General features: G+C 35.1%; 1 protein-coding gene across 3 annotated transcripts in view; it reads left to right on the forward strand.

Annotated features, from left to right (window-relative positions):
• The window catches only part of LOC137238488 (lysosomal acid phosphatase), a 118,857-nt gene extending 106,047 nt beyond the window's left edge, over nt 1-12,810 (forward strand). For all 3 annotated transcript variants that reach the window (XM_067763541.1, XM_067763540.1, XM_067763539.1), the window contains 3 exons: nt 7,317-7,454; nt 11,826-12,227; nt 12,300-12,810. In XM_067763541.1, coding sequence (XP_067619642.1) covers nt 7,317-7,454; nt 11,826-12,227; nt 12,300-12,464 — 705 coding nt within the window. In that variant the 3' untranslated portion in view covers nt 12,465-12,810. The remainder of the gene's footprint in view (nt 1-7,316; nt 7,455-11,825; nt 12,228-12,299) is intronic.
• Nucleotides 12,811-13,392: the final 582 nt, after the last annotated feature.

Genomic DNA, 13,392 nt, shown 5'->3' on the forward strand with positions numbered 1-13,392 from the left:
AAACTTCAGTATTAGGAAAATAATACCGAAATGACTCTCCGTAAATTAAATCTAAACATATTGACTCTCACATAACCGAATTCGAGTTCGACTCAACCATCAAAAACCTTTTGGGAAGACCCCAGGGAGAGATCGCATTTCGTACCCTATGCTGAAACAGTTGTCCCAAAGAGTAAAAACTAGATTGATTGACCTGTATAACAACATTTTGGAACAAGGCGAACTACCGCATACTTGGAAAAATTCAATTGTCCTTCCGATTCCCAAAGATAATCAATGCCCAGCCGGCTAAGGGTCAATATCCCTCCTCCTTTGTCTGAGTAAAGTTATAGAAAAAATCATAGCGAAGCGCATTATGTAGTTTGCAAAAGGTCATATCGACCAGCAAAAGGGTAGCCTTCAAAGAAGGTCAAGGAACAATAGACGCACTGCTAGTATTCGAACATTTTGCAACAACTGCCCTGGCGATAAAAAATCACGTTTTAGTCCCAAGTCTAGATTTTGAGAAAGCTTATGATAGAATAGGTGCGTATATATAAGTGCATGTGTAGTGGTGTGACTTTTATGTTAAATGTTTTATATTAAAATGATTTTTCAATTTTTTTTTATTTATGGATAACTGTGCAGCTCAAAATTTCCTATCAATACATGTATAATTTGTATACCTTAGAATTATAGTTTAGCAGAAAACGGTTCCACATTTTTTCATCTTGTCTATTTATATATAAGACTAGCAGACCCGTCAGACATTGTTCTGCCTTAAATTTGGTCTATCTCCATACATTTTAATAAACTTTTTCCGTCTAACTCTGCCCCCCCTCCCCCTCCGCACTTTTTCTTAATCCTTTTATTCACTCCTCACTCCGTCTTTTCGCTTCATCTATCTCTATTTTCGGCTCACTTTATCTCTTTCTTAGTCTCCTTCTCCTTCCATCTTTTCTCTTTTCTCAAGTTTTTCCCATTCTTCTTCATCCCTTATTGCCAGGCAAATCGAATAGGACGTACATATGTAAATAGTTATGTGGGTATTATTAATTCATGTCTTTATTTCGGCTTCGCATGCACATTTATCAGTTTGTCAGGTTAATGCAACTAAATCGAATATCACAATGAAAATTACTTTAAAGCTCTCAGCAACAACTTTCATTTGATATCCATATTACACACACATTCTAGGGGTATCCGGGTCCAGGTTTTGCCCATATCTTGAGACCCTAGTCACCCAGCGATATAAAAATTACTCTGTACTAAAGCACTCATCAACAGCTTCAATTTGATACCCATAATGTAAAAACACATCCAAGTGTTACCCTGATGCACGTTTTGGCCTATATCTCGAGACACTTCACAAATAGGTATGAAAACTACCCTGTACTAAAGCACTCAGAAACAGCTTTCATTCATTATCCATATTCTATAAACACATTCTAGGGGTACCCGCGTCCATGTTTTCGCTTATATCTCGAGACCCTAGTTACACGCGGGTACGAAAAATACCCCGTATCAAAGTACTCATAAACAGCTTACATTCGATACCCATATTGTACAAACATATCCCAGGATTACCCAGTTCCACGTTTTGATCTCAAGACCCTAGCCAGAACGGGATAAAAATTATCCTATGTCTGTCTCCTGGTTCTAAGCTACCCCTCCACCAATTTTCAGCCAAATATGTTCATCCGTTACTTCCTCTTCAATGACTCTTTATCTATTAAAAAAAAGCGTATCAAAATCCGTTGCGTATTTTTAAAAGTTTAAGCATTCAAAGGGACATAGGGACAGAAAAAGCGACTTTGTTTTATACTATGTAGTGATGTACATCCATACATACCTATAAACCTACGCCCCAAGTTAAATAACGCAGCGAATGCTATATATGTACAGAAACGATATAATATAGAGACATTGCATAGACGAAAAATCGTGTGAGGCAAGCTTCACAAAATTCTAGTAGGTCACATTCACCACTTACCACAGCAGAATTTGTTAAACTACCCCTGTCTGTATTTGTTATTTAACAATTATTTGTACACTTTTTATTCAGCTAATGTGTTCAGAATTTTAACTTTTACTCACTAAAACTCCAATCAGTGTATTTCCGTGCTTAAATTATGTTAAAAATTGTGTTAAAGTTTTTGGCGTGGTGAAAGTGACCTACTACAATTTTGTAACGCTCCGCTGCTTTCCACCGAAGTTCGCGCATGCAATATCTTTATATTCAAAAATTTTTGATATGTACGTATTGTTGTGTCGCATCAAGCCTCACTCAAAAGCCATTAGCGCGGACAGTTCACAGCGAACAAACACACATACGCATTTTTTGATAAAAATGTTACTTTTGTTTAAACAATTTGGCTGATATAAGAAAGGAATCAATTATTTTTTTTTTTGATGCAGATCGAAGGTAAATATTTCAAAGTTTTACTGAAAAGTAGAATTTTTTAAATCCATCCATCCGTTTATGAGTTATAGCTGTGAAAACAAAAATTTTATGATTTTTTACTACATTTTGGCAATTTGCCACGCCCCTATAATATATACCTTCAAATGATATTAACTGTACCATCTCACGTAGCTAAACTTTCAAATGCAAAAAACCGTTTTAAAATCGGAGCATTCTGTGTGAAATTATGTGCATACATGGCATTTAGCGACTTTATTTTATAAGACTTATAGATAGATATATAGATACATCACATTATAAACTTCAAAAATAACAGTATTTCTCCACTATTTAATGGATGTTATACAATCTACAAACTTCAATCACTCTATCTATTAAAAAAAACGCATGAAAATCTGTTGCGTAGTTTTAAAGGTTTAAGCATTCAAAGGGACTGGGACAGAAAAAGCGTCTTTGTTTTATAATATCGAGCCTTTACCGCCAAATTGGTGTAAGGGACAAATAAAATATTATACAGGGGGAGGTTTTTTTTAATTATCTCTGTTAATAAGCAAAGAATTTGAACTAAATTTTGTACACGGCCCTAGTTGTGCTCTAAGTACATAACGCAATCAATTTCAGTAGCTAAAATAAGTCGTAGTTGTGTTTTTTGTTACTTACATCAATTTCGCTGGCACACTCACCACCTGCTGCTGAAATGTTATGTTACTTACATTAAAATAATCATAAAGTTTTTTCACATATAAACTTTCATTTCATTCAAAGAACGTTACAGTATATTTTATAAAATTAAGAATAGTTCATTAAACGTAATTTAAGCATATCAGGGACCGTAAATAACAATTGCTAGCCAAAATTAAACAAAAAATCCGAAATTCACAAATTAACTTATTATTTGTTATTTAAAACCTAAAATGTATCTACCTTGTCAGTTTCAGGTAACTCATCTGTAATTGTTGCGCTTTGTTGCATATTTAAAAACTCATTGTGAAACTGTTTTGGTATAGCGCCATTTTCGCAAAGTTTTTTTAAATCGTTAAACTTTTTTAAAGAAATTTTCAAGGGCTTATCATACAGAGAAAGGGGTCCTTCGTTTCTAATGGAAATATTGCGTTTGGATTGACGCATTGAAGCTAGATTGTATTCTTTTATCTGTGAGTTATTGCAGTATCCATGCTTTAAAGTCATAAGAGAGGAATCCTTTTGGAACATAGCAGATCGAAGAGAGTTAAATTCTATTTTGGTTGAGGTAGGGAACATAGTACGCGCAAAGTTTTTCCAGTCTTTGAAATCGGAATATTCCATTATTATACACTCGTAATTTTTTGGGTTAGTTCTCGAATTGGAAATAACGGTATACCATTCGCTGGGAGCCCAAATATTTCTTTGGCGCGTAAATGACTCTATCGTACTATGAATAGAGTCGACTGGCATCATGGTATGGCCGGGTAACAGAAAGGTTATTTTTAGGGTTTTTATATTTGTACAGGATTTAAAAAAAAAAGCGAACATAGCAAGCATGGCTCTGTTTCGATTTTGTCCTGCACAACTGTCACAGTAAAGGCTAATAAAGGTATACGTTCCTTTTTTATCAAGGAGTTTTAAGTACTTAAAAATTACTGTGCAAATCTCATTACATCCCCGTTCTCCGTCCTTTTCGCCCCACAAAAAGCAATAACCATTTTTGTAACACTTTCATAAATGCTTTCTTGGTAGTAGGCGTATTTTCTCGAGTAAAACAAATTTACACTTTTTGAATGGGGCGTATTAAGAACCTTTTGTAAATCAAAGCTCGCACATAAGAATGAAGAATTTGTTCGACCTGGCTTTTGGTCATTTAAAAATACTTGTTTTGACGTTTCTTTATCCTTAAGGTGCTTTTGAAATTCTTCCGTTTGCCTTAAAATAATCTGAGTTTCACTGTCCGAGTTCTTAAATTTTTCACATAAAGCACATTTACCTTTTTTGGGCATTTGGAAGCCAATGTGAACGTCGGTATTAAAAATTTTTCTAAACACTCTTAAAGATAACTTAGATGATTCCTTATTAATGTGACTTAAATGACTTAAATAATACTTATACAGAGTTGATATGTTTTGGAATTCTGATGGTAAATAAAGTTTACTGCTTTTATTACGACAGTAATGTGAAGGTACAGCAGGCAACTGGGTAATAAAAGATTTCAAAAGTGCTACTTTATTTTCATCAGACTTATTGTGTGGTTTTAATTTTTTGTTAGCTTCTTTGGTTGTTTAGATTAGCATGTTTTGAGATACATTGAGAGTGTGAACAAAAAACTTTTGGCATACTTTTGCTTTTATATTATTAAAACTTATTGTGTACTCAAAACTCCACTTCCTTTTAGTACTTTCGGATTTTCTTCTTTTAATACACTTACGTGTCGTACATGAAAGTATCCAGTCCCGCTGCCTTATTTTATTCCCCATACCCCTGAAGTGCTCGTTTATTGCCACACGATCTGATTCCGTAAATTTGTCCGCACATGAGTTTCCACAATTTTTATTCAAACAGGGGTTCGGTTTAACGCCAGTGGATTTCCGACCCTTGTTTTGCGGTTTTTTTCATATAAGTTTTGACTTTTTAAAACCCCTATTACCAACACACGTTTCATCATCAATGGAAATATTGGACTCACTTTCGCTATAGGGGACGAGAGCATGTATCTTTGCAAACTAAAGAAAACAACGATAAACTCATTTATTACTAAGCCCTAAATAGAAAGGTATAATTTTTCCTATTGCTTGCAGCCAAAATAATTACCTCTGGTTCAAAAGCTTCCTTTATTCGCACAAAGAACTATTTATTATGTTATTTTATATATAACTTATCTCCGTGAAGCGCATTTAGTTTATTAGAATTAAATATTTTTTGCTGTAAGCAACAAAGCACACTAGATATGTATTTTTAATGTAAGTAACAATGTGAGGTCATGGAAAAATATAAACAAAGTGTATTGCGCATTTACACCAAAATTGTTTCTGCTATAACTTTATAACGGTAAAACATAGAACTATGAAATTTTCGGAGATGACAGATCAGAACAAACACTATCGACTTCGATAATAAAAAAAATCGATATTTTGTCCCTTACACCAATTCGGCGGTTAAAGCTCGATATGTAGTGATAGTGATACATGCAAAAATACCAAAAAATAAAACTTTTTTGAAGAATTTTAAGGAAATGTTTAATATTTTTAACGAAAGATTATTTTTCAATAGATGTATGCATTCTTAACCATATATATGTTGCATTAACAATTAACCATTTATGTTGCATAAATATGTATGTACATACCTATGTCAAGCTGATATGATATGAAAGTACATACATATGTACATTCATACATACCTATAAACCTACGCCCGAAGTTAAATAACGCAGCGAATGCTATGTACGTATGTGTCGCATCATGCCTCACTCAAAAGCAATTAGCGCGCTCAGTTGACACCGAACAATCACAAACACGAATTTTTTGGTAAAAATGTTACTTTTGTTTAAACAATTTGGCTGATATAAGAAAGGAATCAAGTATTTTTTTTAATGCAGAACGAAGGTAAATATTTCAAAGTTTTACTGAAAAGTAGAATTTTTCAAATCCATCCTTCCGTTTATGAGTTATAGCTGTGTAAACAAAAATTTTATGATTTTTTACTACATTTTGGTAATTTTTTTTATTTTGGCAATTTTCCACGCCCCTATAACATATACCATCAAATTATATTAACTGTACCACCTCACGTAGCTAAGCCTTTAAATGCAAAAAACCGTTTTAAAATCGGAGCATTCTGTGTGAAATTATGTGCATACATGGCATTTAGCGACTTTATTTTATAAGATTTATAGATAGATAGATTAAGTATCTATCATCGAAACACTGTCTCCTGCATCCAACAACTACGGTATCCACATCTACGGGCACTGTGCACGCAGCAATATCAAACGACTACTACCACCATACCACACAGCAGTTAGGCGATGTATACGCGCCTTCCCTACATCTCCAGTTCGATGTACTTTCACAGAAACAGGTCTCGCGACCGTAGAAGAACGAGCCAGACAGAACACCGTGAAATTAATATACAAGCATTTTCAATGCAAGAACCCAGTGGTATATGAATCACTCACCTCTGCGGTAAGAAAAAACAAATTGTTATCCCGTACATCGACCATCTGAAGATGCATTAACATAGCGAGAGAGCTGGAGATTCCTTTTAAATCTGACAAGGTGAGCTTTAGCCGGCCTCCTCCTAGCAGCTAAAGAGCCACTCATGGTACAAAACGTAATCTTAAAATTAGACATCGTCAGACTGGCACAGGTGGAGTTACTGAAAACAAGTTCGGAAAACTGGAAAAACTTCACACACTACCACGCAAACATAAACACCAACGGAAGACCGGCTACTTTTCCGGTCAAAGTCAGCTGTAATTTAAAGGCATTTATTCGACTACGCATAGGGCACACGGTCATTACACATGAGAAATTCTCAAGGGTATGGGCGTGACACAGTGCCCCTTCTGTGACACAGAAACAAACTCTGTGAGTCATCTTCTCGACATATGTCAACAATTCGCTACAACCAGAGCAAACCTATTCGACAAAATGAATCCTACCAGCCTGCTATAAACTCCAGATGTTGAATCCATAGACAAAATTAATGAATTCCTAAGGTTTATGAATCTTAAAAAATTTATCTAGAGTTAATTATCTATAAGCTTTAAGTTAATCTAAGTAATTCCCTTTCAGATGTATGTAACAAAACAAAAAAAGGCGAGCCGAAGGTGTTCTTACTAGTGGTCCTTATCTTTGGTAAAACACATTGGCGCTTCCTTTCCTCTAGTAAATAAATAAAAATAAATAAATAATATAAAATATTTTTCTCCCTTTTACAGCTTTTAGCAATGAAGAAACCATGCTTGAAATATGACACTATTCTGCAGAAATTGTATAAAAATCCACCACCTGAACTGAAGAAGATAAATGAAGAAAATGCGGAACTATTCAAATTGCTTTCGAAACATTCAGGCAAGGTATGTATTATTTTTAATACATATTGCAGAAATATATATACATTAGGGTGGGTCGATTTATATGGACGAAAGTTAACCGATGTCGCGCAATCGATTTTTCGATAGGATTTGGGCTCACAAAAAAAAGTTCCTCTGCGCATACTCAAAAAATAATTTTCGAGCCTGCGAAATTTCATTTTTTTTTTACTTTTTTTCGACCTTGATTTTTAAGGGTTTTTTCATGACCTACTAAAAAAATGTTCATATGTATACCCTGTTCGACCCAAAAATTTCCCCTAAAAACGTTGTCGATAACAGTTTTTTGAAAAAAAAAAAAATATTTTTTATTATTTTACAATCAAATGAAATTTTTTTAGTAGGTCATGAAAAAAACCTTAAAAATCAAAGTCGAAGAAAAGTAAAAAAAAAAAATGAAATTTCGCAAGCTCGAAAATGATTTTTTTGGGTATGCGTAGGGGATTTTTTTCCTGAGCCGAAATCCTATCGAAAAATCGATGGTGCGATATCGGTTAATAAATCGACCCAGCCTAATATACATACATATGAACAAACGTACACACAATACATATGGATGTAGATTGGCATACCCGCAACACTTATGGTAGTATCCTGGTAAAAAGTGTAAATACATGTTAAAGTAAAAAAGAAGAACTTAAGACATTGTGGCGAATATTAGCATCACTGAATAATCACAACAACAAAAAAATTGAAGGAAGCCACACTTGTGTACATGAATACATCAATCATCATTTACACACATTCATACAAGGCAACGAGGAGATATCTCACACACACACACATGTAGTCATCAGCCGAAGTTCTTACTCACACATACACACGCATACAACTAAATTACCTAGCAGGAGATACAACAGTTCTAGAAGGTGAAACGTCTAGACCTTCGGAGAAATATGCGGACGAGACAACAGAGAGTATAAAAGCAGCGCAAACTGAGTAATAACTAATAAGTTTGATTTAAACACGCTATTAGTTGTGAAGTATAAGTATTATTGTACTACTCTTAAAGTGGTCTAAATAAGGACCATATTGCAATACTGAATATTGGAGTTATTTGTTCGACAGTTCAGCGATACGAACGTTAGCAGAAGGTGTATAGTAACCAGGTTTTCCCTAAAATCGTTACAATTGGTGTCAAAAGAGGAATTGTTGAATAAATTCCGAAGATTTCGAATAGAACTTGGACATGGCAAAGTTAAGTGAATTGAAGGTCCAGCAACTGAAGAACGAGTTGGAGAGCCGTTGATTGAATACAACCGACAATAAATCCGAACTTCAGGCACGACTACGAGAGTTTATGGGGTCGGAAGGAATCAATATTGAGGAGTATGTCTTTTAACCTGATGGGGGAGAGGCAACAACAAAAATGAAAGAGAAAAATGAAACATCACAGACAGTTACGAGCACAGACTTGAACATGATACTGGCTGCAATATCTGCTCAAACGTCGACAATGGCATCTCAACTGGAATCGCATCAGAAATTGTCGTCGCAAATGTCATCTCAACTGGAAGATCAGAAGACAAATATAACACCCCAACTGGAATCGCAGGAGAACCGTATAACATTCAAGATTGAAGTAGTAGAGGCACGGTTCTGTTCCTTTCCAGGTATTTAAGCTTTAGTTTAAGAAGACCACAACAGTGAACAACTGGATTGGAGAAGTAGCATGCGAAGTCACAATTGGGAGCGTCACTGTACTACAAAATTTCATAGTGGCAGAGATTGTTGATGAAATTATAATTGGAGTGCACTTTCTAATCGACCAAGGCATCAAGATCGACCTGCAAAGCAAGACGCTGCGATATAAGAACATAGATGTGCCACTTAATTTCAGCTACAGCAGTAAACGGGTGCTGGTAGAGGAGAATCAGCAAATACCACCAAAATTCAAGGTAGTGATCTGGGCAAAGGTTGATGGAGATTGTAGGACAAACAAATTGTGGGTTGTCGAGGCAGCAAATAAATCAATACCGAATGTACTTGTAGGAAAAACCCTGGCTATGACAAACAAGATGGACATATTCCGGTAAGAGTACTGAATGAGTTCAAGTCACTATTCAATTTGACCAAAGGAGCTATTTTGGGAAGATGCCAAGAGGCTGAAGTAGTTATTTACTGTGAACAGCTCCAGGAGCACGTTTCATCTAGTAATACTGATCTTTCAAATGACATCATGGCATTGACGGAGGGGCTAGAGGAAGACTATCAGAGTAAGGCAAACCAACTTCTCCTAAAATACGTAAACATATTTGACCAGGATGGTTCCAAACCAGGCGGCACCAACGTTGTGAAACATCAAATTGACACTGGAGAAGCGAGGCCTATCCGTCAAGCACCTCGTAGTGTTCCATTAGCGAAACAGGAAGTTGTGAGTTAGATCATACAAGAAATGAGCGACAGCGGCATCATCGAACCATCAGCTAGTCCATGGAGCTAACCGGTAGTACTTGTAAAGAAGAAGGATGGAAAAATGAGGTTTTGCACCGGAAGTTGAACGACGTCACGAAAAAGGATAGCTACCCATTGCCAAGAATTGACGACACACTGGACTCGCTATCTGGTACAAAATGGGAAAACCCTTGACTAAAAAAGTGGCTACTGGCAAGTGAAGGTGACAAGGAAAAAACAGCCTACAGCTTCGGAGATGGTCTATGGCAGTTGACAGTAATGCCCTTTGGAATATGTAATGCACCAGCTACTTTTGAGAGACTCATGGATCAGGTACTGAGAGGACTACATTGGAAAATATACTTAGTGTACCTAGACGACATCATCGTATTGGGAAAGAACTTGGAGGAGGTTTTCCAAAGAATAGCTGGTGCTGGTCTGAAACCTAGTCCCAAAAAGTGTTCTCTGTTCAAGGAGCAAGTTAGTTACTTGGGTCATAAAGTAACGACGCACAGTGGCGCCTTTTGAGTTTTTTCTTTGCAAAAATCATAACTTTTGAACCGATGGAGATATTTTAAAAATTTTAAATGCAAATGAAAGCTAATTATTTGAAGTTTTATTGCATGAAAGAATGTCAGAATGTCACAAATACAGGGTGCTTCAAAAAAATTTGTCAAAGTCGAAAATTTTTATAAAAATGCAAAAACAAAATGTTTTTAGTAAAAAATAAAAAAAATAAAATGAGATTTGTCTTATAATGACGTATTTAAGCATTAAATGAGATAAACTAATGATTTTGATAAGATAGCGTGGCACTGCCCCCTTATGATAAAAAGTTGTATCTAAGTAGTCACGTAATCAATATCTACCAAAATCGATAGACGTATTGTTTCCTTTAAATGGCAATACTCTTATAAAACTCAAATGTCCGTTTTTGGTGCCACAATAACAAGATGCAAATATGTATTTTATTAGCACTGATCAATCCTCGGTGGGGAAACTCCCTGAGAACCTTTAACCAAAATTTCAAAGGCCAAACCTCTTTCGAGGTTTGAATTCGTTTGGCTATCACTTTTAATGGACTTTTTAAAAAAATATCTGACCAATAAATCATTGTGTACAAAGCAAAGTGCGATATCTTATCCGTCAACTGCCTGACTGAATGTTCAAGATGGCTACTTTTTAGCGTTTTTACAGGATGTTCAATATTGCGATACATACGGTAGGCTATCTTCAGCGGGTGATAGAAAGAGATACAGGATGAGATCATTATAGTTACTTTAAACATCACGTGATCCATTCTATCTGTAATTTTGTCGTTTATGCAGAAGATATCACAATTTTCAAATAAATTTTCGCGAAATTTTAAATTGGAATATATCTTCGTCAGACAAGATTATCTTCAACATGGTGGCGGCACAGTCTTTAATAACAAAATACTGTAACGAAAGTTTGGGAAATTCCTGATTATTATGCACCTTCTGTTAACGTTTCAATCGCTGAACTGTCGAATAAATAACCCAAACAATCAGTGTGGCAAAATTTCCTTTATTTACAACTCTACTGTGGCAGTAGCACAATCACAATACTCGCGTTCTTCAATTATAGCGTTTAAAATGAACCTGATTGATTCATCCTCAGCTTGCGCTGCTTTTATACTCTCTGTTTCCCCGTTCGCATATCTTTCCAAGGGTTTAGACTCTTCACGAACAACCTTCTCGTAAAGCTGTTTATTTATTTATCCTTTATGTAGACGGTATTTACTTGTCTTCTAGTTATACATAGCCTGCTGCCTACATGTACATATGTATGTATGTTAAATATTCTTTTTACTGTAAGTTTTGATGTTTACATGTACAAATGTGTGGCTGCTTGCTTTATTGTTGTTGAGCATTTATTTATTAGTAGCATAGTTCGCCACAATATTTTCAGCCAAGCTTTTTTCTTGTATCTTTTGGGTAGAATATATCAACATTAATTGATGTCGAACTGCTTTACACCACATTGAAAATCGAAGCTGAAGGCGGACTGGTATTACCCGATTGGACAGAAAATATCTATCCTGATAAGTTGGTAGCATTAGCCGCACGAAGCTACTCGTTTTATACAGAAACGAATCTGATGAAAAAAGTAAAAGGTGGCACCTTCTTAGCTGAAATTATTAAAAAGATGGAGAATAAACGAAGAAAGAATTTGAATCCAGATCGTAAAATCTTCTTGTATTCTGCTCATGACATAACACTAGTAAATATTATGAATACTTTGAATATACTGGATCAAACCGATACATTGCCAAGTTACGCCTCAGCATTATCATTTGAATTGCACCATAGCTCATTATTCAAAGATGACTTCGAAGTAAAGGTTTGTTATAACTATTGATATCTACCATGAGCTTCATTAATGCTTGTATGTATGTACATTTTGATTTGACAGATCGTTTACTATTACAACAGCGATGATAAATTTCCTAAAGAAATTCACATCCCAAATTGTAGTGCGCCTTGTTCGCTTACGCAGTTCAGTACTACCTTTAACGGTTTGCTATTGGACAATTACGATGATACTTGCGAGAATCCAAAAGTCGATTGCAAGGCGTAGGGCTAAATATATATGTATCTTGTTCAGCCATGGGCACTACCCCAAACAAGTGAAAAGCAAATGTGTGCATGGATAAGTGTGGTTACCATAGCACGGTGGGGCAAACTGCACGTTTGGTACGTTTCTATTTGTTCTTGCAGTAGTACTGATATTATTTTGAAAAACTGGCTTTAGTTTCGCTTTGCATTTTTCATCTATATTTAATTTACTTTACTGTAAAAGAAAATGAAAAAGGAGTATTTCTGAAGTGTATGAGACCTTTCCGTTGGTGCCCTTTTTTGTTTTACATATTTGACATAAATAAATAAAAAAAATCTGTGTTGATAGTTTTACGAAATACGAACAAGTTGAACTTTTCTTTATAACTCGTAATGCCGTATTTTTCCCCCATTTTTGAAAGTTAGGAGTAAGTAAAATATGACTAGCTCTTCCATGTCTTTATAAAAATTTTTAACTTTGTATTTTGAATTTCTGAATAAAAAATAAACGAAAGTTTACTATAACAATGTTGAGATTCCCTGGAAAACTTTATTAGAAATTTTGAAGCATCACCACGCTCAAAATATATGCGGCGTCTACCTGCTCTATTGAATGGAGTTTTTATCTGTTGCAAAAACAGTTTTTTGAAAAAAAAAAAACAAAAAAATATTTAGCGGATATTTTTGGGTCGGACAGGGTATACATATGAAATTTTTTTAGTAGGTCATGAAAAAAACATCAAAAATCAAAAACAAAAAAAAAAACAAAAAATAAAAAAAATAAAAAAATTTCACAAGGTCTAAAACTAAATTTTTTGGGTATGCGTAGTGTAACTTTTTTTTCTGTGCCCAAATCATATCGAAAAATCGATGGCGCGATATCGGTTAACTTTCGTCCATACAAATCGACCCAGGTTAGTGTATAACCTATAGCTGAATCGGTTGCGGTG

Source organism: Eurosta solidaginis, chromosome 1 (genome assembly GCF_040869045.1).
Source record: "Eurosta solidaginis isolate ZX-2024a chromosome 1, ASM4086904v1, whole genome shotgun sequence".
NCBI classification, from domain to species: domain Eukaryota; kingdom Metazoa; phylum Arthropoda; class Insecta; order Diptera; family Tephritidae; genus Eurosta; species Eurosta solidaginis.